The sequence below is a fragment of the Salarias fasciatus genome, chromosome 15 (genome assembly GCF_902148845.1).
Source record: "Salarias fasciatus chromosome 15, fSalaFa1.1, whole genome shotgun sequence".
NCBI classification, from domain to species: Eukaryota; Metazoa; Chordata; class Actinopteri; order Blenniiformes; family Blenniidae; genus Salarias; species Salarias fasciatus.
In genome coordinates this window covers 20097973-20123218 of record NC_043759.1, presented here as the reverse complement: position 1 = coordinate 20123218, position 25246 = coordinate 20097973, and the positions used below count along the sequence as shown (strand labels likewise).

The 25246-nt window shown below is 42.0% G+C and overlaps 1 protein-coding gene across 4 annotated transcripts in view; it reads right to left on the bottom strand.

The window, feature by feature from the left end:
- Window positions 1–25246, bottom strand: part of LOC115401948 (MAM domain-containing glycosylphosphatidylinositol anchor protein 2) — a 183010-nt gene that overhangs the window by 84704 nt on the left and 73060 nt on the right. For 2 of the 4 annotated variants that reach the window (XM_030110342.1, XM_030110344.1), the window contains exons 4-5: window positions 3981–4177; window positions 99–234 (exon numbers count right to left, since the gene is read on the bottom strand). In XM_030110342.1, coding sequence (XP_029966202.1) covers window positions 99–234; window positions 3981–4177 — 333 coding nt within the window. The remainder of the gene's footprint in view (window positions 1–98; window positions 235–3980; window positions 4178–25246) is intronic. The other 2 variants (XM_030110343.1, XM_030110345.1) reach the window with 1 other exon arrangement.

The following is a 25246-nucleotide window of genomic DNA, read 5'->3' as shown; positions in this document are numbered from 1 at the left end:
TGTTTCCATCTGCTTTTATTTCTTCAATACTGAAAAATCTTTTGTAGATTCTGCTGTTTCCAAATGAAAAAGTGAACATGTGGCTTGGGTTGGCGTACCTGTCTTGTTGGTGAGTCTGAAGATCACGCTGCGATCAGGGATCCCACACACATTCCTGACCGAGGCGATGCAGCTGTAATTGGCGTAGTCTTGGGGACGCAGGTTCTTCAGCTTCAAAATCTTTGTTTCCCCCTGCAGCTCAGACCAAACCAACACTGGTATGCAAATGTGTGCAAAAATATCAACGTAGTACAGAAGAAGAAATGCATCAAGGAACAACTGGGCACTGGGAAAGAGATAAAGGTTAACCAACTCCAAAAAAAAAGGTCAAAAAGGATGAATATGTACGCAGTTTTTTTTACAAAGAAAAATGTGGAATAAAAAGGGAGCAGATTCTAACAATAGTACTTCTTCTTTAAAAAATGATACTTCTCTTCAAGAAAAAAAAAAATCATTAATTCCACTGACTCCATACTGATGTTACCCTCCAGAGAAAGATCCTGCAGCGTTTTTAACCACTGAGCATTAGAAAAAAGGACAGGCTCTGTGGGTGATCGCTCCACAGAAACAGCTATAATACCAAGAATGAGTGTGTGATTCCAGCTGTGCCAGTCGACCACGAGTCCTGCCCTGAAGGTTACGGTCAGGATGTAAACCTTTGATTTGGCGCGCTCCGACGTGAGGGTGTGGGAATGAGGACGGCGGGGATGCAGAGTAGAACACCAGCCCGTCACGTGCTCCTGATCACGGCGCTCACCGACATCTTTTAAGACAGCTTTACTGTATTAGACCAACCAAGAACCTTTATTTAAACCCTCCTTTTTTGTTTCCCCTGACATTTTTTTCTGCTGGATTGGAAATCAGTGGATGAGATTGGCGGTATTCAAAGCGTACACTTTCCTCACAGCAGGGGGGAGGACAGGGAGGAAAATCTATTTAGAGAATGCAAGGAGCAGAGAAAGGAATGGTAAGGACAAACACATTAAAGCGAAATGCACTGGGAAAATTGATGGAAATATTGAAGGAAAGATTGAATGCTGAAGTACACAAGGGCTTTAAGAACGGGCCCTAATAGCTCTCGGTAAAGGGCAAAAGGAAATAACGGGGGCAGAGCCTTTGTCAGGTGAGAATATTGTTTGTCCAGATTTGTTTTCTCAATTTTAATTTGAACAGTTTGTAGTGATGCTAACAACATTTAGGTTTTTCCTCTGGGGAAATCTAGGGAATAGTTTAAAATGTCTGGCTGCAGATCTATAAATCATGCAAATGAGTTATTAACCATCATGCAATTTAAACTCACAGCCCTTTTTAAAAAAAGGTGTCAAGTCGGAAAGTTGGACAGAGCAATGTTGTAATTAAAGATAACTAGCCTTTACTGGGTTCCTCTTTAAGATCTTGACAACGTGTTTAATAGAACACCGTGCCAAAAGAAAACATCAAATCCATCACAAACAGCTGAAACGATCCAACGCTTTAAGAGCTGCGTTTGACAAGAGACGAGGACTGGCTGATTTGTACCTTTGATAATTGTGCCATGTCTGTGGCTTTGTAGAGGAGGGAGTAACAGACAGTAGAAAGTAAGCGTTCCAAAATAACACTGCAGCTCTGGGCCGCACTTAATTAAGAAACAATTCTCTGCGCAGAGTTGGAAATGCCACCTCTGCATTTCTACGGTATCAGAGGGAATATAAAGCATTAGCAAGGCTGAAAAAAGGTGCCGGAGTGAAGCTTGAATGAAGAATAATGGAGAGAGAAAAGGTTGAAGGTAACTACAAAACTACCTGGAGGACAGAAGTGGCTCAGTTTGACCCTCCAGCATTAATATAGGTCAGACAGGACTGAGTCTCTCCTGAGTCTGCGGCTGTTTGGGGAAAGTTCATATGTGCTGATGATGAATCATGATATTCTCCAATGATTTCGGTAAATGACAGGGAGTTTAGGGAGGATGTGTTTGGAATCACACATTACTAAACTCTCGGTTTGGGGTTGCCCTTAAATTTTCAGAGTCAATTAAAGCTGTGATAGAGGGCAGTGTGAAGGAGGAGAGAGGGATGAAGAGCAGGGTGGAGGAAGGAGTGTCTCCAGAGGCCCAGTTGTGCCTCTTCTTCAGACTCCTTTACCCACTCCATTAGTTCGCAGCCATCTTTCTCCATTTGGCCAAACATCAATTTCACTTCCCTTTTCTTTCCCTCTTTATTTCTCGAGCTTCTTTTCCCCCCTTGAACGCCTTTATTCCCCCCCCCCCCCTTTCTCATAAGATTTGCATTCATTCTGACGCCCAGTTCCGCATTACAAGCCACATTCAACTCAATCAATTCAAGAAACTACAATCCCCCTCACAAGCGACCGAGCAATCTCAATCAGTTCTTTGTTGACTGCACAAAATCCCTTTTTTGGAACAAAGCTTCTCAATTTTCAGATTGTGGAGAGAAACCCCTCGCTCATCTAAAAGAAATGACTTGTGAAGAAAAAAGCCAGTCGTTCTTCATCTGCGAAGCCTTATTATTGGGTGAGTGGGTTAGTGAAACTGATATTGCTCTTCGCGGGGTTAATAAGTTTCACAGTCTCGCGGCACAACATGGTGTCGAGGGGGTTTTGCCTTCCGGTCTCGAAACAAACGACACTCGTCGTCAGTGCGGGTATAAAAAAAAGCAGCTCCATAATTTCAGTAAATCACACTGCAGTTTCGCACTTTTGCAATAAGATGTTGTGTTGATTCAATAATTTACAGCTTTGGCTTACACATATCGTTATGTAAATGCAGAAAGTGTGTGTGGGTGTGCGTGTCTTGTGACAGCTTGTTATTGTTCCTTCTGCATTGTGTCACAAGAGCCTGATGAAGGTCATCATTTAAATATTTATCTTTTGTGTTTGAAGCCTCACAGTATATGTAAAACTTGATCATCAATAGACTATCACAGTGCGCATGAATTTTAATAACCATAAATTTAAAAAGTCGATTGTCACTAACATTGTTTACTTTATGTGAAGAGCTCATCACTCAATTTTTGTTGTTGTTGTTGTTGTTGTTTTTTGATACCGTCATTATTCTAGTAATTGGGACCGCTGCATAATTCATAATCTTTTGTTCTGTGTCTGTCGAGGCAGAGATGTTTTGCTCAATCTATCAATCGCGACTGCTGGAAACTCTCAACAAAAAAAAGTAGCTTTTACAAAAAACACAGTGGAAGACAAATAAACTCCTGTGGCGTGAGTGTATTGAGACATATAACTTTTTTTCTGGGAAAAAAGAAAGAAAGAAAGAAACTGCTTCAGTTGTAACAAAATAAGTGGATTTTTTTCTTTCTCCCTTCTTCCTCCAGTGACACACAGCTGGGTGCCTCAGTGGCGACTTAGCTCTGGCCATGAGAGTAACTCCTAATAAGAGAGCATGCTGAGTCAACGTTGATGAGCAGATCTTGAGACAGTCCGTCACAAAGTTTTTGGTTTTTGTTTCTTATAGTCTTAGAGTTATAGTCTTAAAAACTTATATTTGTTCTTATGAACAGTCTGATTCGGTCTGTCACATGAATTCATGACCCAAAACATAAAACTATGTATTAAAAGCAAACACAGCAAAGAGCGCCGGATTCACTCAAGGTTTCAGACCAGCACAGATTTGTGGAAAACGTATCTACTAATGGGAATCACTGATTACCATGGCTGGCAAATACACAAAATAAACACACAAATTAGTGCTTTTGCCATCATGATTATGGCAATTTCGGATGTGCCCCACATTGAGCTAAAGACTGGGAGGTGTTTATGCTTGGACATTTACATATAACATGTAATCTGATTTACAATTTCTGCAAAATGGTTGTGTTGTTGACTGTGTTTGATAAAGAGGTGAAAACTGCCTTTGCTTTTAGCATATCTTCATGGACGAGATGCTGCTCTTTCTAACATGAAATGTTCGTTTCGCGTCGTCTCTGTCTTACCTGTGTGAAAAAAGGCTCGTAGATTTCCACCCCCTTGTCGGAGCCTTGCGTCAGGACCTCCCTCCCGCGGTGCCAGCTGTAGCGGACTGGAGGGTTCGAGTTGGCCACGCATCGCAGGAACACGGTCCGCTCGTAGTAGAACTGTTCCTTGGCCTCTCCTATGCTCTGATGCACCGTCACCACCGGGTCATCAAGGTCTGTTAGAGGATCGCACACGCACACACACGCAAACAAGCACAAAGAGAAAAAAAAACCCACAATAAATGCCAGCTGGTGACAAGTCAATGATTTTGTGGACTGATCAATCACGCTAACCACATTTCACCATTAAATATGTATTTGCTCAGCTGTGGCAGCAATAATGAACCAGAACTGTGTGAAACCTTCTTGTTATTCGAAAATGCCAGCTCTCCTGATGTTTCTCACTTTCTGACTGTGGTTAACGTTCTGACCTGAAGGGTCGGAAATTTCCTTGCATTGGAAGAACCAAATTATTGGCATGCACACGGGGTCGATGTGACGGAGGAGGCGGGAAGCCCACTGCTTCAACTACTTAAGTCAATAGGATGCAGCCCAAGGGCACATCGACTTCCCCAGTCATATCAGGCAGCAGTGTGTTCCAAGTCACACTCCATTGTGGGCCTCAGACATGAGAGAGGATGACAAATACTTTGCACAAAATGATGTTTGATGTCCATCACTTCAAAGAATGCTGTTTGGCTAGCCTCCGCTGCGCTGCAGCCACTCTGTGATTTAACACATCTGTGCCCATTTCTCTGCACATCTGAGGAGAGTTTTACCCCAACAACAAACAGTTGGTTTTTTTCGAGAAAGTGCTTGTGGTTGATTAAATGGATTCAAAGTTAATCATCTTTTCCGGCTATCGTATTAAGCCTTGGCAAGTGGCGTTCATCATGGCTGTGGTGTCTTTTAGCATGCTAATGCTCGCCTCTTAGATTATGTCCATTTGCACGCTCAAAGAACGCAGCGAGCTCGCTGTTTTCCCTTTCATCTCCGTCCGAGATGCAATCAGTTTTTAACACGAGCAAAAAAAGGCAATTTAAGGCAGCGGTTGAGAGGAGCTAATGCAAGTTTCCCTCATGCTAAAATTCTCACTGATAAAGGCCGACCTTTTGCATACGAATGGGGGTGTTTGAGTGTATTAATGAGTGAGTTAGTGCACCAGCGGGTGAGCAGCAAGGTGAGTGATTGAGGTGAATGTGTGAGTGAGGTAAGAGCAAACAGCTTACAGTAAATGAATACCCAAATCTTTAACGATTATAAGCCTCCAGAGAAAAACTACACACGCCTTAGGTATTATTAATGGATGAAATCATCGCTTTTAATTCAGTGGCTGTGGCCCACCCCTGGATTTGCCGAGGATCAGGTCCTAATCAAGGTGCCTGTGGGCCACGATGCACAGCGCCCACAGCCTCCACACACCAGCCCGAGAATGCTGATTCCTCAGTTTCATTAAAGACGTGTTCTGCCCTACAGCCCCTTAATCAAAATCTAGCGGCGGTCAATACTTCATCCAGGATCCATTACAGTGTCTCAGGTAAGAGCAATTACCTTTGGGGGGGCTGGGCAGAGGTAAAACAGAGGAGGGGGAGCGAGAAGACGTCGCAATTGAGAGGCCATTTTGGAGGAGCAGATCACTCTAAGTAAATACACTGATTCATTACAGAGGAGAGGGGGGTGAGTATGAATCCTACATCTCATCTCTGACTCTGCCCAGATTCTCTCTCGTCTGTTACCTTTCAACCGGGGGCAGAAATGGAGTGATTTATTAACAGCCCCTGTGGGATCCGTGTGTCTTTATGTCCTGGACGCCGTCTTCTTTTTTAATAGGTGGTGACATGTTTCTCAGCGTGTGTTAGTGGATAAATGTGTATTAGGTAATGCGCGGTAGGAGCTATTAATAGGGCAAAAATGACATACAGAGAGGAAGTGGAAGCGAGGAGTGCAAAGAGATAAATATGGAAATATGGAAATGTACGCACTGGATTAAAATTTGATGAATTTCAAACAAAATTCCACCTCCGCCATCAGTCTTCCTCCTGTAAGGATGTTGTGTGTAGCATGTGCGTGTGTGCCACTCTTGTGCAATTAGCTTCTAAAGTTCCGCTCGGCTGATTGTGTGGCTTAAATCCCCGAGCCTGCTGGAAAACTGTAGCGTACAGGCTGCTCGTGCCAGAGCTGTTAGGGTTTGTCATTGCAGGTTTATGCGTTCACAGGCCGGTAAATCTGCCCATGTACGGTGAAACGCTTCAGCACGCCAACCGCAGCGACGCACCCGCTCACCTCCACCGACCATGACAAGCCTCAAAACCCAAGGCTCCGAGCAGGGGGAGGGGGTGTGACGCACAGATGTGTCAATGGTGGATAGACACAATGCCTGCGTGAGTCAGAGGAGTCGTCACAAGACGAGTGTGGAAGGGCGTAACCGTCAAGCCATCAGCATTCGCGTTCTTCTCACAAGTGAGAAACAGAAGCTGCGCGTGCCGATCGCTCCCGTTTACGTACAAGGATGCAGACCTGCACTCTGACGGCCCGCCGACAGCATTTGTTGGACAAATAGGCGCAAGTGAGCGGTTCTGATAAAAGAGAAGACGGAGACTAAAGAAGGCGCTTCATTATCACATCAAAAACCTACGCTCCTTCCTTTCATGTCCCCTGACCTTCCTCTAAAAACGCAGACACCTGCAAGAAAGCGGCCACATTATCTCACTCCACCTCCTCGTGCCCCGCCGCCCACACAGACACTCACTCAGACACCTTTCTTTTTTTGGGAGTGGGGGGGGGACTGTCTCTAGGGAGTTAATCTAACGCGAGTTTGTCTATTTTTTTTCTCGGCTTTGATGTCTTTCGCGGTTTCCACTTGATTTTGTTGAAGTCACCTGGGAAGGGAGCGTGTCTCAGTCTCCCAGGCTGTCAGCCATGAGCGACAGAGACCTGCGATTAATTTCACCTAATCACCGTCCCAGCATGATTACCAGCGGGAGCCGCTGACCTGAATGACATTTGTGTAATGTCTTTCATGGGTAAAAACAGCCTTGTTATGTCACTGACAAGCAATTTGCTTTTATTTTGTGCCAACGGAGGATATCAAGAGATATGAAGAGAAGACAGTTGGTGGTAGGGGGGTCACGGTTAGAAGGGAGGGGGGAGGAAGAAGGAAAAATTAAGCAAAAAGGAGGCCGAGAGCGTGTAACAACCTCCACAATGCTGCTATACAGATGTGAGGCTAATGAGGTGATGATACTGTACAGCAGCTGCTTCCTGTTCTGAAAATGAGGGTGACTTGCTCCCTTTGTAGATGTTTTTTTTTTTTTTTTTTTTTACTCTGGTAGAAATATGGGCATGTGGGAAAAGTGATTAGAGAAGTTATTACTTGGCAGCCTGCCCTGTGAAGAACCTCACAGGGCAAGCCTTCGAGCTGCATTTTTGAAGTTGGAGTCTGAAAGTAAATCCTAATCTGGAATCATAGCCTCGCGGCTGTGTGTCTCCATTAACAGGCCAAGTCAGCAGTTGGAATTAATGGTCGACCAGACTTCATGTAATATAGGCAGAGAGGACTGCTACAGAATATAAATACAGATATTAACTGTTGAAAATGATCAATTTATGATTAACATCATTTGGTAATTCGGCTTTCTCGAGCTTTGTTCCAAAAATCAATGCCACACTGGACAAATGTTGACAAATTGTGTATAAGTGTGTCATGAAGAGATCCATGATAATTATCAATCCAATAAAGCAATGCTGAACTTTTTAAAATTAGTCAGTAGTACAATCAATATTCAAAACAACTTGATGGAAATGTCTTTACGTGTGTGTAGTGGTTGGTCTCTCCATGTGACATTCTCACTCCAGGAACTGGCAGCCCAGTTGATGAGTGGTATGCATATGCATGCTTGACTTAGGGCCATTTCACACTGGTTTCATTACGGATCTGGAATGGATGCGCAGTGGAAGATTACACCACGCAGCAGGAGCTTCGAGCATAGATATATGGTCATAGATTTGTGTATGGCTACTAGCATTAGCCTCCATTGTAGTAAATTGCTTTGTTTCCGCCAGATAAGAGCGGATCTGGAGCTCTGCCAAATAAGTACGCGTTGTGGAGTGCAAGGTAGGATTTTTCTTTTGGAGGACTGGCATTCGGTCGTACGTGGCTTCAAGAGTCCGCCATCTTGCCTCCAATCCCCGGTATGTTGGCTGCCATATGAAGAGAAAACAGAGTCGCTGTTGGATCACTTGTGACTCTGTTGCCGGGTGCGTCACGCTACAATTAAAATGCATTCGGTGGAAATACAGCCATTTATTACAATAGGGCTAATGCTAATAGCCATATCTATGGCCATATATCTATGCTTGAAGCTCCTGCTGCGTGACGCAATATTCCTCTGCACATCCGTTCCGGATCCGTAAAGCAAACAGTCTAAAATAGCCCTTAGACCTCTTTTACATGACGTTTCAACTACTAAATATGTTCGGCAAGTAATCTGAGAAGAAGGGATATGTTTGAATTTTAATTTAACCAGGTACCGTCACAACATAAACTGCATCACTAAAGCCACCATTTCTCAGCAGGCCCTCGGAGCCGTATTTGCCACACACATTTGCCCTCTGATTGACTGGAATGGAACAAATATGAGGTGACAGCGACCTTAAACTTCGCCTTTTGTCCAGGAAAATCTAATCACTTTACTGAGAGTGACAGTACGAACTGGATTTGGAGAAATGCCCTCAAGGTGGTTCTGAGATATGGCATTGATAAAAAAAAAAAAAAAAAAAGAGAGAGAGAGAGAGAGAACAGACAGATAGATGGAGTTTTAAAAAAATAAAAGTATATATATGAGACAAAACCGATTTTAATATCTGAAAACATTCCTGGATGACAGATTTTATAAAGGATAGCAGTGTAAAGAACTTATCTACCATAACTGTGTGTGTAAAGATATCACATTCAATAAGGAAGCACAAATAAAACAAGAAATACACGGTGTGTAATTTCAGCTTGCTGAATAATGCTTTCTAACGCATTTTATCTCTGTGGGTCACAAGGCTAATAAGCCATATTGTTGATATATAACATCCATTTCATGCAGAAACCTCTGATGGAATATGAGAGTCCAACATGTAATTTACTGTCAGAACATTTCCTTTCCCTCCATCTCTCAACTCCTTGGCAGCAGTGACCTCTATCTCACGGCGACACTCCACAATAACTACCTCCTGCTAGCTGTATCTATGTGGTGTCAGCTGTTGCCGCACACTAAAGTGTGATTGTGGCGGCGGATGGATGTGTTTGGAGGGTGGGCGAGGGCGTGATGCATCTATTTCTGCGATGAGTCCACTCCGACGATGGCGGCTGTGTAGCAGAGATATCTCCGTAAACGGAATATCGTTCCCTGAGACATGAGAGATGAGCGTGAGTGGCTTCGTGCGCCGTGCCGGCATAAAAAGAGGAAGAGGAAGGAAACTGGGGAGGAGCTCATTCAGTTATTGTGTGACATGTAATACATATTGCTATGCTGAGATGTAAACAGTGGATGCACTGAATAATTGGTTAGCAGCAGTTGCAGCACACACTTGGTTTGTGATTTTTTTTTTTCCCCTGCTGCCAATAACCGCAGCTCACCTACTGAAAAGCCGACGTCTCCTTCTCCTCATATTCATCCTCCTGTCTGTCACAGGTAGTAGAAACCACCTCCAGTAAGCTCCCATACACAACAACAGATATACAGCTGCAGTTACTTGCTATCTGATCAGCTCCAGAAACAACAGCTATGGATGGCATGGGTTTTTTTGGCTGCAACTCTGAGAGCTGCGTATATCTCACCAGTAACGGGCTGTACGTCTTTTCAGTTTTTTCTTTTCAGCTTAACAATTATTAATATTAATAGTTCTTGTAATTCACTGGAGGCTGAACAAACACAGCGACACACTGTAGCTCACTGGGATGAATTACTCTTTTGGTCAGGCTCTTTTTTTAATAAAATGAAAATCCACAAATTATACATGGTTGATTGGTTTGATGTCGGGATGCAGAGTGGTGTGGGTGTTTTAGTGCTCTCGCCTCACAGGGAGAAAATCTCCACTTCCTTTATGCATTTGTCTGTTTCTTTTTCACTGATATTCTCTTTTGGGAGTGGCTCAACCTGGCACACAAAGGAGAGGACACATAAAGCAGCGAAAAACACGGATGAATGGACAGGTTCAGTCAATAACAGGATTATATTATATTCTAACTTTATAAGGCGATCAGAAAACTTGATGTTCAACCAAACCTTTATCATCACTGACAAAAAACATGGCATGATGTTGTCACTGTGGCTCCTTTGGTAAACTGTGTTGTCTCTTAATTTGTAATGTAATTTGCAGGTTTAAAGTCTTATGTCCCGCTAAGGATATGCCTAAGAGTCCTTGAGCAAGATACTCTACCCCAAATTGCCCGCAAAGGATGGGGTGTGACCAGCTGTCATTACTGGCGTTTCAGTAACAATTTTACTGTTATTGCATGTATCATTGTCCTCACACAATTTGCAATATTTGATTTGTGATATTTAATATTACACAGGCACATATTTCCATGTTCCAATCCACAACACCCTTTTTACATCATACTTCTCCCTCCGCGATTTACCATCAACGACATGAGGGGTGTGTATCGGCAAGGACCTCATGATATGACACACATCACGATACTTGGGTTGCAATACAACAATATCACAAAATATTGTGATATATCGCAATAATTTATTTAGTTAAAAAAAAGAGAGAAATAAAAAGAGATAACACCAGTTTAAGCATACATCAGATGATACTGATCATTCAGAGGGAAAATTGAGTCAAAACTATTTGATTTAAAACGTCTCAAAGTAACTGTTCTGTTTTCCCTGAATAGCTCAATGAGAGCTTTATAACACGTAGCAGGTACAACTAATTCACAGTAACTAAAATTTGAGGGATTTAGTTACCCGAGTCCACTCGAGCAGAGGTTCAAAAGTCCTATTGTATTCACAGTGTGTTGAAAAAATGAATGACTATTTTCATTAAAAAAAAAAAATTGATGCTGAACTGTTAAACTGATGTTATATTGGGTAGCTGAGAATCGCGACATATCGCCAAATAGATATTTTTTCACACCCCATGACACAGATTTTTTGCTAAATAAAATGCACTTCGAAGTGTCAAAGTGAATAAAGTGTCATCCTGTGATGATTCATTCACTTCTCCAGCAGGTTCATTCATGAATGAATCATCACAGGATGACACTTTATTCACTTTGCTAACAAGTCATCTCACCTGACTTGTTCTTACAGTTTATAAACACGTGAGATTTACTGTGTTATTCCAGTATGATGCACCGATATTGCTCCTTTTCACCAGAACAAAGTAACCAGATTTTTGGATTTTTACTACTCCAGACTGCTCTTGGAAAGGTCCTGTTTACAAGATTGTTGGCCCATGAAGTAATGAAGCAATCTCTAACAATTCTAAAACACCTTTTCCACGTTGTCACTTTCAATACTACTTAGATTTTATAATTTGGGAATAATCAATAGGCGTCACAATGCCAGTGATTCACCTGCAAAATAAGTCTTTCTTTGCACTCCACAGGGTTTCAGATTACATAGATTACTGGCTTATGGCGGCCATGTGTTCAAAGTGCGATTAGGTTTCAATCCTTTGATGTTGTTTCTTTTCCATGTGAAACAGACTCCGACAAAGGCTTAATTGTTCACCTTGTGACAGCAGCTGGAATTAGACTGTCATCAAACTGGCTGTGTTTAACCCTACTGATATATATTTTAAATGAGTTCATTTCATACATGTTCAAAATCTAAACAGAAAAACGAGAAATAAAACACACATGTACACACACACACACACACGTAAACATACATACAAAAAAAACAATATAAGAATGTAATACATTTTTACAGTTTTACATTCAGACAGTGAACCCCTATGATACCTGTTCGCACCCACACACCAACACGAAATATACAATCACACACCCCTGTGTCCAGTGGTCCTGATGCCCACAGGTCTTTAATTTGGTAAAGCTGACAGTAATGTTAAATTTATGTTTGTTCCATTTACACTGGAGCTCTGTTGATTGCGGATACTGTGTTGATCATCATTTCTCGTTACACAAGGGTCACTCAATGGAGTCCTAATTAATTCTGATGAATCAATCTATTTTTTCCCCTCTTGACACACATTCCCTCAATGCCATACATTTGTGCTTATTCACTTTTAATAATGTTTTGATTGCTTATTTTGTGGTCTGGGAATAATCAATATGTGTAACAAATTATGTCAGCTATTCACCTGTAAAATAAGTCTTTCTTCATCCTCTAGACAAACAGTCTGTCTGCCTGTATTTGCCATTGAATATGATAGAATGTCTTTATCAAAGTTTTTAGCAAATCTGATTTAAAAAGCTTTTGTGCTCTGAGCATCAAAGCTAAAGCAATGAAAGGCAGATAACAATGAACAAGCCCACTTTAGAAAACTCACCTAATTAGCTATTTCTGCCTGGCACCGAATGTCATTGGTAGACACCATTTCTAAAGAAACAACAAACACCACAAATAAAAGGCTAGTTTTGTTGAGACGACAACAATACGGCACAACAGTAATGAATGTTCACGTCCAAATATCTTTTCGGATAAAGCCTTGAAGGTTCAATAGGACTGGATAGTTTTATATGTGCTACTTCTTTACACAGCTCACCTATTCATGCTTCACTATGTGAAATACAGGTCAGCAACTAGACAGTCTAACAGCTGCTTTAATAAACTGTGAGCAGGCAGACCTTTAAGTTTGGAGGAGGGGGGAGTTTATGAAGGTTACTCTTCTGTCTCTGCCAAGAACATTAACCCAAGTGGACAAGTTGGGTTAAAGCTTGTAAAGGGCAACACGCCACCCCTGCCGTGGTGGCTGTTTGGCATGCCTCGGTGGTGCCGCGCAGCAAGCGGTGAATTATTCATCAGGTTATTCCACGTTCTTGCATTTACTTGAGGTTGAATTTTCCCGTTAGGAGGGGGGGTCTGCGCAGGAAAAAGCTACTTTACCTATCAAATCTCCGTTCGGTGACCACCCCTCTGCTTCACACTGCCACTCTCTTTCTGTCTCCTGAGCCATAACAGCATATGCATTAAGAATTAAGGTAATGGTAAGTAACTCCCTCTCTGAGGCCACAGTCATCAGGGCTGGTTAAGTGTAATTACCGCCAATTGATGAGGCAATGCAAAATGGAGTCACTGGAGTTATAGTGAACAATAAAACATGCCACGCTGTCAGCAGCACAGAGACCTGAGGTGGGGGAAGAGGACAATGGTCTTGTTGGAAATGTAAGAAAAAGCTCTAATGTAGAGTAGATTAGGGTCACTCCCAAAAGGACTGCTCGAAACAAAGAAAGATTTCAATAACATGAGTACAGATTAAAGAAAAATGCTAATCTGCCATAAGTATTCTTAAAAGGTTTAAATATAAAGTTTTGATTAGTCCTTTACCTTCACAGTCACAACCAGAAAAAAAGGGAAACAGATTGAGAGTTGCATGAAAATGGATTTGTTGCTAGTTAGACTGTTGCTGTAAGAGCCGGAGGAACCTCAGCACCTCCATCTTATTTAGTGACAGTGCTTCTCCAATTATGCTGTCTTCGGAGGAGCATCACATGTCTGGAGGTGCGCCCAAAAGACGTCTGTGTGTGTGTGTGTGTGTGTGTGTGTGTGTCCGTGTAAACATGGACACTGTGTGTGATAAATGGAGGGGCAGACGTCAGCGCCCACACAGATGAGGCTGCAACCCCTTACTTCCTCCCACTGATGGAAATGGGAAAATAATGAGGCCCGGTTCTGTGTTGTGTGTGTTGGTTTGTGTTTGTCTCTCTGTGTGTGTGTTCGGGGCCAAGAAGTAATGAATCTCCTCTTCATCCTCTCCCTGAGACAGTGGCATCTGCCTCAGCCCATCTCCTCTCTAATTCATCTCCCTAGAAAACAAGCAGGCCAGAGACCGCTGATCCAAACAACACCACCTAGAAACCCGCCATTAGAGTTGGAGGTAAAAACACCAGTGACATGATGGAGTTCTTCTCCGGTTTGAGCTTAATGACTTTTTCTTTTGTTTGGGATACAAAACCCAGGGATCATCGATATGAGGATACTTTTTCTTCAAATAACAATAAAAAGAAGCTCATCATACTGTCACAGGCTCGTTTTAATATTCACCATCAACACTCAAAAACAGCTCTCCCAAAAAATAAACAGCTCAGTCATGTATTATGAATAAAGTAGCAAGCGTTCTGTGCCTTAGTGGCTCAAGACGGATGTACTGGAAGTAAGAGGGATGCGTGTGTCGGCTGGGGGAGAGATATGACCAAATGAGCAAAACAACGCCGAATCAACACAATCTATCTGTCACAACACTGCATCGAGGTAGAAATTAATTCAATACACCTCTTTTTCATTAAGCTGCTTTGAAATAAGTTTGTGCATGTAAAGAAACAGTGTTCCTTACATGTGTATGTGTTCAGGGGCATTTTTATGTGGAGTTTACAGGTTCTGGATGATTGTGTTTCCCATGACTGGGGAGCGATGAAGAAGCCTTCCACTTGGCGGACGACGTTTCCAGTGAAGTCAGAGAAAAGCCTATAAGTCCTCTATAAGGGCTTGTGTCCACAGGGGTGTGTTTTCTCTCACACTTGGCTGTCTGCTTCTGGAGTTAAAACCGAACAAAATGGCAGCTTAGGAACTTGGGAAATGCAGTCTCTTCCATTCGTAGTATAGCATATATGGATCTATTTAGGCATAGAGTAGTCTATATAGTGGTGAAACAGGTTGAACAGGTTGTGTAGTATATATATATATATATATAGATAGATAGATAGATATAGAGTGTAGTTCTCGCATGTGTAGTCTGTGAACAAGAAATCTAGACAGTAAAGGACTGTTTTTTGCATCTGTAAAACATGGCTCCAAGGTTTTATAATACATTACATATCAGCATCACACAGTTGTTTCCTAATAAACTTTTCCTTCGCCATTATTTTCCCAGAAAAAAGGAAAACAAAAATACATATATATGTTTGAGGTCAAATTTGTCCGTGTGGGGTTAAATTATCCAAAAATATTGTTACCACACTGATACATATAAATATTGTGATTATGATCACTGTTTTAAGGTCATTCCGCCGACACAACTTCCTCCCAATGACTGTCAACCTACTACCAACTGTCAGGGGGAAAAAATGAACAACAAAAAACTGTTGCAGCAACCAATAAAACAGACAAAGACACACTCCTGACTGACCAGATGTGCTGGTCTGAGTGAAACTTTTCGAAGAAAGAATAATCCAGCATCCAATCTGTTCAGCGGAGCTGGAGGATTCAACCTGCTACAGTGGGACTGAAAAAAAAAACCCTGACAATGGAGTCACAGCTGGCAGACCACTGAAAATGCAACTTTTTGAAAACTGCCCCTAAGGTGGAACTTTTCAAAAACACCCCAGCTCTGTGTAAAACACCGCTATTGCGCAAGTAGAAAGACAATAACAGCTATGGCAGCCTCCAGAGTGAAATGACTCCCCGTTTGTATTATTGGTAGTTTTAGAGTTGACAGTAACCCGAAGTAGCAATTAAACTTTGTCATCTGTTCATATGAATGTCAGTGTACTCACTGTTGTTCTCTTGTTAAACTGTTCTCTGTGTGTGTGGTTTTGCTGCATAAACAGGACCTGAGTTAAACGATGAAGTGACAGCCAGAGTGAAACATTCACCTCTTACTCTGTGGAATTAATAGGAGAGAGCACTGGACTGAAGATAAAATAAAACCAGATAAAGAACAGGTGATGCTGTAAGTTATCATAAAAACCATCACATTTTAGCCTAATTTGATTTTTGAAAATTTTATCTCCAAGTCTTCATTGTCTCCAGGTGAACTAAGTCAGAGAATCTGCTTGTAAAGATAAAACCGTTCAAAAGCACAACAGGAAGGAAAGTCAAACACAAAGACCAGAGCCTGAGTAAACCTGATTTAATTCTCTGAGGCAGCAGTGCAAACTGTACTGGCACACTGTTTCATGCATGCACCTCAAAAATAAAATAAACCATCTCAATAACTTCATTTTCCCTCAAGGTTTGTTTGGTCTTCTGTGTGAACACAAAAAAAACAAAAAAACCCTCAGCCAATTCCCTGCATGACATTAGTTTAAATTCCATTCATCTTCAGCTAATTGTTGCTTTCATGCCTCTGCCCTTGTGAGATTTATTCAAACATATAATCACTCAAGACCAATTATTAAATGTGGTAGTGCTCAAGAATTAGGAAGAACCTAAGATCATCCATATTTATATTGACTCATACTCTGAATTCTTCTTCCCCACATCAATAAATGCTATCTAAACAACAGCTAATAACAGTTCGGTGCCTTTACTTGTACAGAGAAGGAATGTTTTAAAAGCAAAAAGCAGATCGGAATGGAATTTTCCAAAGCTAATCACATTAGCATACACCACATAAACACACCGCAACATGTTTTAAGCTCCTGATGGGGAGAAAAACAAAGGCGAGAGATGAGGTTGACTCCACTCCTGATTGAGGGCCCCTCCCCAGAGCGAGTCCTTGAAAGAATAATGGGCAGTCGTGAACTGGCTTTACCTCCATTAACCAAACCGGCAAACATTTACATAATGTACACATAATGTGCTGATTCATTCTGTCCCGATTCAAACAAGGCTCAGATAACTCACTGAGGCTGTATCGCGCCATTCATCACCGCAGGTCATTTACATCCAAAAGCACTTAACAGGCCGCTGTACATATATCTCTGTCTACATACATAACGGGACCTTTTCTGAAAATGGTATAATACATCATATCGTATCATAGCTGCGCAGATCTCACCATATAGAGACACTGGAACCAGAGTTAGTCAGATCAGCTCTGGAGCATCGCTCTGTTTATAGTTGATAATGATTACTGTGAGGGGGTTCGCCCTGATGTGTGGCATATGGCATCCAGAGCGACGGCCGTTTATAAGACTCTGTGAGGCAGGGGGAGGCGGGCGGGCCGTTTGCCTGATTGAAATACAGAGCAGCCAGTCTGGGATTCTCTCCTCTCCAAACGGACCAGTTGCAATGCAGGATTATTGAATGTGTTATTCAAAAATAACGAGCACATTTGTTGTGTCACACATTTATCGGGCATGACGGAGCCGCCATATCTGATCCGCTGGTTTCCATGGCAACTTTTGACCTCTCTCCTGCAGCCTCAGTGGCTGCTGCTCATTTCGGCAGATGCTAAAAACGAGATAAAAACATACTGTAGCCCTCGCTCGCACATGACATCCTGTTGATAAGAGTTAATGGAGTCTGTTTGAGGCGAACCGGTCATGCACGAAAAAGAAAAAAAAAATATCACAGTTATGAAGAAAACAAGAAAATAGCAAATTTACTTTGTGTATATTAGAATGAAACAATAAATCTGTCTCCGAACGTTTTTGCAAAGGGAAGCTGGATCCGACTTCTGGCACCATGAAGTCAGCGTCGCTATAAATACAGCATGTGGTTTTACTTTATTCCCCGCACCTGAGAATTGTACCACTTCAGCAGTCTCAACAGGCTCTGCTGGATAATTCAAACGCAGACAGGTCAAGGTGGGGATTGAACTACCAGCCTTGGCATTAGAAGACCAAAGCCCAGCCGAGACAAAGCCACTCGACACAGCTCCATTTGAGGTTCAAACTGTATTTCCTACTTTCGGGGACTTTTACAAGATAAGAAAGGTTATTGTTTTACTCTCAAATATAATGACGGTGTCTTAATTTCCCCCTGTGTTTCTCTGTTTACTGTCTTTTTATGACTTAGCTCCTCTGACCGGTCAGATAAAAGTCACGAAAGATAATTTGAGTTTGGTTTTGGTAAAATAAAATTTTCCAAAATTGAAAAAAAAAAAAAAAAAAAAAAAAAAAAACCCACTGAAGGAGAATGAGCAAAATCTCAAAATTAACAACTGTCTATTACCTGCAGTCATGAGACCGGCTTGTGCGGCCGGGATTTTACGCGTGTTTCTGCAAAGAGACGTTCAATTCAAAAGCTCCATTAAAACGTGAGCATCGCTAATGGAAATCCATTTATGTAAAATCCGACATAAAACCTTGAGAAACAACACAAACAACCTGTGTGAATAGAAAGCACAATGGGCTATTGAGCAAATAGTCATTTCATTAGTAATTTGGGTGAAGTGACCCTTCAAATAGAGTGGGAGGAGCGAGGACACCGTTTATTTGAAGGGGTCGAGGGTCCCACGGTGCAATAATAGCTCAAATAATTAACATACATCATCCCAAATATGTTGTTTGTGGTTTTTAACTAAATCTATTTATTAGATGAATTCATCATTTCCTAAACAGTGGAAATCCTGTCAGCGTTAATGATTATTTATGAATCTACACCAGTTTGGGGCAGGAAAAAAAAAAGTATTTTTGCTTTACTAACCTGTTGACATTATTTACGTTATAATAGAATAAGTTGTGTCCCGGTTCAGGAAACATCCCAGTGTAAAGCCTACTGGATAACTTGGTAGACTGAGCAAAAAGCGTTGGGAAAGGTAAAAAGAGGAGTAAAAGTATGAACAGTACCGATCGATACCGGGCCTAATGTGCCCCAAAGGTTATCTTAAAATTTCAGAGATGAAAACTCAAGTTGACAAGACAAAAACACTACTTTTTCCTCATGCCTGCTAAGAGGATTATGAGTAGATGGAGCCTGAGAATTTGCCGGGGACCAGCAGCCAGACAGTAGAAAAATATTAAAGAGTGCGCTCGACACGCTTTTCATTTCATTTAAATCTTTGTCTGAAACCAAGGACTCGTACTCTCAAAAAATTTATTCTTTCACTAAATCGGCTCCGTTTATCAGTGTAAATTGCATATGTGCTGTGATAGAATGGAAAGCTTTACAGAAGTAGTGACATTAAGTAAGGAGGGTGAGCGTTAGAGAGCCATTAGGCTATCTAAATTACCCAACTTGTGAGTATCACCATTACAGAGGATACAACAGATGGATCTATTTATCCAGAAAACTGTGAAAATAAAAGCTTTATATGATCGGGATGAGGTCCACACAGTTGTATCTTCCTTCAGTCTGAGTCATAACTCAACCTATTGAACCTGCCTCCAGCTCCGGCTACATCCAACTGATCCCAGTAATCAATGAGATCCCCAGAGATCACCATCCCACACACACACACTTCCCTCTGCTCGTACCCAAATATATTACCAGGTCACTTTATAAGAGGCTCTCCAGAGCCTTGAAAGGCGAGCACAGGGTGCAAACAGCAGTAATGAATGGATGTGGGAGTTCACAGGAACGGCTCAGGCCTAAAGTCAGCCGTACACCGAGCTATCCTGGCCTTCCCAGACAAAAGAGGAGCAACTGTGGCCAATATCTTTGATCGTGAAAATCTGCAATTGTGTGTAACAGAGTGAGCGGGGCTCACAAATGGTGGTTGTTAAAATAATGCAACCAGAGACGGCCTTTTTTTAGATTTTATTTTCTTTAAAAAGAAGTTCCTGACAAAGACGCTCAGGTCTTGATGCAACACAAAAATCTATGTAACACTTTCATGCATTTGAAAAATAAAATGGGTCGGTGTCGACCTGAACATGAGAAGAAGGGTAAACAAGAAATTAGGGTCTCGTACTCTGCCGGCAAAGCTTGTCGGGCTAGCTGTAGATAACATCCAATAGAACTGCAGCAGCAAATTACTTGGCCATCAAAGCACCACTGCACCAAAAAAACAAGCTTTTCACGTCCCTGTGACGAACATGCTGGACTCCTTCCACCATCAGCCTCCATGTACAGAAGTTCTTCCCTTTAAATACTGTGAATGTGAGAGTAATGCTTCAATTTGCTGCATATAAGATGCACAGAATAAAGTAGCGTGTTGCAATCTACACAAAACATAAGGTAAGAGTACCGATACAAATGCTTAATAAATGTCATTAAGCCTAATCAATTCAATCAATCACTCAATCAATTCACACGCCATCCTTCCTTCGCTCGTTCTAAACGGGCATCCTTTTGGACAGTCTGTGCCAGCAGGTGGACACACGATTAGATTAGAAGGGCCAGTTTTTACTGACCAACTGGATAAAATAAAGCCGGCACGTCCGCAAAACAAACACCATCAGTCGCTGTTTGGTCGCTGAGCTCCTTCATGAACTCCGCCGAGGCAAGGCAAACATAAAGCGGACACACTTCCTCCGAGTCGGCCTCGCCCCGCACGCCGCCGCACAGCCGAGGAGGCGTATGCCAAGACAAGTTAAGCCTTTGACATGTTTGTGTGAGTCAGGACCTCACTGGTGGGGAGTGTGTTCATGCATAAGCATGTGCTTGAACCCAATGGGCAGCCTCTATTTTTGCTTCCTCTCACACGCATGAGCGCACAAAGAAATGGACACACACATTCACACGTCCCAAATCTAGACGAACACTGCCGTTGCCAAAAAAAAAAAGAAAGAAAAAAGTCTTAGACTGCAGCCCGTGTGCTGACAAATGCACACAAATACACACACACACACACACACACACACACACACACACACACAGTTGCCTCATTAAAATTCCCTGGCTTGTGCACCAGCAGCGTGGAGTACGGGCTGCGTAAGTCCTTTCACAGATAACACAGAGAAAACAGGCTATTGTCTTATTCTAATCCCTTTGAAGGAATGCAGTGAGAAATATCAGGGAGAAGGGAGGCGTGTGTGTGTGTGTGTGGACGCTCCAGTGAAATGATACACACAGTCTGCTGGGTTGTTCTTTCACAGCATACGCAGCACCTGAATCCAGCTGTTTCACAGCCACGGACACACACAGGCCCCGGCCGAGCAGCATGTGGATCATCTCCCAATATTAGGAGATGGATAAAGAGCTTCTTCTTCTTCTCTTGTAACGGTACAGAAAATACACGATCTTGAGCGGATGTGTTTTGTTTTTTCTTTCTCCGCACTCATTGTATTTAATTTGTATTCAATCTTTTAAAGCTGTTTTAATCAAATCTCCATTTGACCATAAGCTCAAAATATTGTATTCAGTTTACGCTCTCCAAGTAAATTTCACATCCTCTATGTTTTGAGAACCACTAAAACCAACTGGAATTTATTGTTTATCAGCAAGAGCTAGAGTGCAAATAATGATTGAGCTCAGTGCTGATTAAAATGGTAATTATTTCTAGGATAAAATAATCTGAATACATTAAATGTTTGATGTAAAAAAAATGACAGGAAACAGCGATAAATAAATGTACAATTACCGTCACAAGTGACTGAATGAAAACTGCATTTTTTTCTTTTACATTCGCCTGTGAAGAAGAATGAGTACGACAGCAAAACTTCCCAACTGTTTGTTGATTTTCTGGTTACTCACTTCAATGGACATTTCCCTCAACTCACCTTCCGGCCAAACCTCTTTCAGATATATTGTGCTGGCGATGGTCAATGAACTCTCTGAGCCTGCAATAAGCTTCCCCTGCAGAACTCCTAAGCCCCCCTCCATCAGTCACTCAATGAAACATTAGATGCTGCAGCAAAATTAATGCAGCTGAAATTAAATGAGAACACTGAGATGACTTCCCTGTAGGAAAAAAGAAGTGAGCGTCTTAAGCTGAAAATCGATCAGTGTAGGAGTTGGGCAAGGTTCTTTATTAACTTTGCAGAGGACCTTCCCCGTAGACCGGAGTGTGGACAAACACAACTGAGGTGTCAGCAGGTATAAAATGTGCTTAGATGGACTTCTGAGCTTTGTAAATACGTTAGCTTTGAGCCGGCTATGGAGCTAATGTCGGCTCCTGAGGGCTGCAGAGGTCAGTTATTACCATTAATTATCCGTTCCTGAGTTTGTCAGCTGTTCACGGACAACTCAAAAGAAAAAAAAAAGTTTTGCTCTCTGTTGGCCTGGTTCTCTAGCTTGACTTCTCAACAGTGGTTCATTTGTCTTGTCTTCATTTAATGTTAACATAACAAAATTATGGGAATTTATCTGAGACTGTTTGCATGCAGTAATTGGACAGCACACTGAGCCACAACAAGCACAAACTGAAATGGAGGAAGATCTCAAACATATCAGAGCGCTGCAGCAAATGTAGATGGATTTGACTGAAGAAAGAAAAAGGAACACGACAGATCGTCTGTCGCAAACGCAACAGTCCTCGGTGTCAGATCAACGTCCACATTCGAGTGTGCATGCAGTGTGAAGTCAGTGGGTTTGTACCGTCAGTAGATCAGACCCTCGGTGCTGCAGAGAGCTGCAGTCGATCCCAGGTGGCTATAGATGAAGGCAGGGTACACTCTGTACAGGTGCAATTTAGATTCACCATGTAACTTCAAACACACGATGAAAACGTGGAAAAAACCCACAACGATTCACATTTACTGTCATAACAACATATTTAGCCGTGAACATCTTTTGTTGGACCAAAACATCAAAACCAGCGAGAAAAACATCTGCCGTGAATCCAAGATCAAAAACTGTCTCATGGGTTTCTGAGGAGGGTTTTTCTGTGCTCTTCTTTTTTTTTCTTCCTTCTTTTAAACACAACTCATTGTCACAGTTTTTTTCAAAGATCATATTTCAGTGTAATAATTGATAGTGGTGTATTTTTTCATGCAAAATTGACAACTATGTGTAGAAATATGTACAAGGAGTGAAGACAAAACAGAATCGGGAACATGAGCAACACCAGACAAGACATACAAGGATAATAAAACGCCATGATAGTGCCAAGGGGAGACTTATTCTTTCCTATTTACTGCCTATAAAGGGAGAGGGACAAGGTGGAAAATAACTACAATCTGTGGCTGGAGCTAGAAAGTGAAGATTAGCTGTCCTCACATTAAGCTCGCCTTGTGTTGGCCGTGCTCCTACATACCTGCTACAACTGTGGAGGACATGAAAGAGCAGAAATCTCAATCCTTCAGTCCTCAAGATTTCAGCCCCAAAGTGTATTCCTACATTGTTCATGAAGTTTGGAAAATATATCAAGCTCCAGTACAGCTCATTTGCATATTGTGAAAGAGCGCGCTATTTGCCTTGCCTGGGGTTTGTGCTCCCCAAGTACACTTCCAGTTTCCTCTCATTTATCTGAAGCAGCATCAGACCGGCCGAGGTTGTTGGCATCATGAAGACAGAGAGAAGCTCAAGAAATGCGCTCGCTGATCTAATAACCAAAAATAACCCCAGAATGAGATTTCTTGTAGATGTTTCGAAAATTGCAATCAAAGTCCTCCCGATTGGAGATGGCAGGAGCAAATAAAGGAGTGTGTTAAAAGGAAGCAGCTATGGAAATATCATTCAGGTTTTGAAGCCTCTTAATTTAAAACATGCTGGAGCTGTGCACGGAGACGACTTTCCCTTCAAGTCCTGTTTTTCTAGTGCAATCACACACGTATGAACATCGACATGCAAGATACATTTCAAAGCCACAAACATCAAGCATGAACATAACTTAAGGTGTTGCTGATGGGAGGTCCAGCACCAAAACACCAATTTCAATACTAATTAAAAAACGTAGCTGCAAACCACTAAAAATAGCATGTACTGCCAAGGCCCATCAATTAAATTCAGCCTCGGGGGACAGCGGCAATGCTGCTCTGTAGGCATGATGTGTGCAAGAGAACACAATGTGAAGTATACACTTAGTATGTTACAAGGCCAAATGCAAAAAAAAAAAAAAAAAAAAAAACATCACAAGGATGGCTGTTTGAAATGTTCATGTGAGAAAAAAAAACTGTTTTTATGTATACATTGCAAATCTGCATCTATATTTAGAGTGACATAGTGCAAATTATGTTTTATTTCATGCTATTAAGGATGAACTGCAGTTTGCTCATGGTTCAGATGTGTGCTGGGCTGCGAGGAGTGATTTAACTGTGATCTATTACATTGTTACGTTAAATCAGTGGTATTAAATATGGGTGGAAATCTAACAACGGATGTACATCAGTGCAAACTGAGCAAATGATAAAAGCATCTGACAGTAAAGATCATGGCTTCTGAAGGTGTGATGTGAAGATGTGAAGATTAATGCAGAAATATCGATACATCAAGACCAAACATGTTGAGTTTTTGATTCATCCTGTGCTTGCGGGTGGATGTGTGAACAGCCTGAGCTACAACCTGGACAGGTCTCTCGTTTATCACAGAGAAACTGACAATAATACACTTTTCTTGAACATCTGCAGCCTAACTGAAAACATGCAGTGCACCAAAAACTGAATTCTTTCTTAAAAAAACACAAATAATAGCTCGCCTCTACAGCGCAGGAGCTTGAAGCTCAGAGTGGCGTCTGGTGGAGCTCGTGGAGGAGCCACGCTTTCGGATTACGCCCGTGTTCTGTCTCCTGTGTGCTATCTGGCTTCGTTTCCACGTCGGCTGCTCCTCCAGCTCTTTAGTGCAGCCAAGGTGAAATGGTGCACAGAGAGAACAAGGTTCCGACTGTCAGCTGCTGAGACGCATTCAGCCCCGACCTCCTGCACCACTAAAGCCTACCAGAGGCTCTCTAAACAAGTTTCAATTCCACAGCCTCCGCCAGTGTCAGTCCAAATAAACAGGCGCGAGAATGAGGCTCACACATGGAGCGAGTAAGAGACATAAAGAGACAGAGACATAAAAGGCAAAAAGAAAAGGCAGGGGAAGAAAAAGCAGGCCTGTTAACAATGTCTTTTGTATTTGTGAGACAGACATGAGAAAGGGGAACGAGAGAGGAGGGGTTTACGGGCGTATAAAAGGGGAAATTGTACACTGGATTACAAGATAGTGCCACATTCATTCAAATAAAAGTTGTCCGGTCATGCATATGTGGGCAGAAATGTGCTTCTTCCATTAAAGTGCTGCGCTCTTTGCAGTTTTGGGCCTCCAGAGCAGAAACACGGGCATCAACCTGAGTCAGCTCAGTGGAGAGTATCGCTGAGACTATTTGGGTAATGTGGAACTCATCACTACAGTAAGGGACTCACATGCATTAAAAGCAGTTTTACTGATGGCTATCTGCTCTGGAGCTTTGTGTGGGTCACAATCAGTTCACTAAAAATGGACCTGAGAGGCGTTTAGCCAGTGGCGCTGAACAGCCAGCGATCCTACGTTTGTATGTATTGGTCTACAAAGTGAGAACACTGAATATGCAGACAAAATACTGTTTGTATTTTCCTTGTTTTTCTCAGCTTCATACAGTAACATAGGTTTTACAAA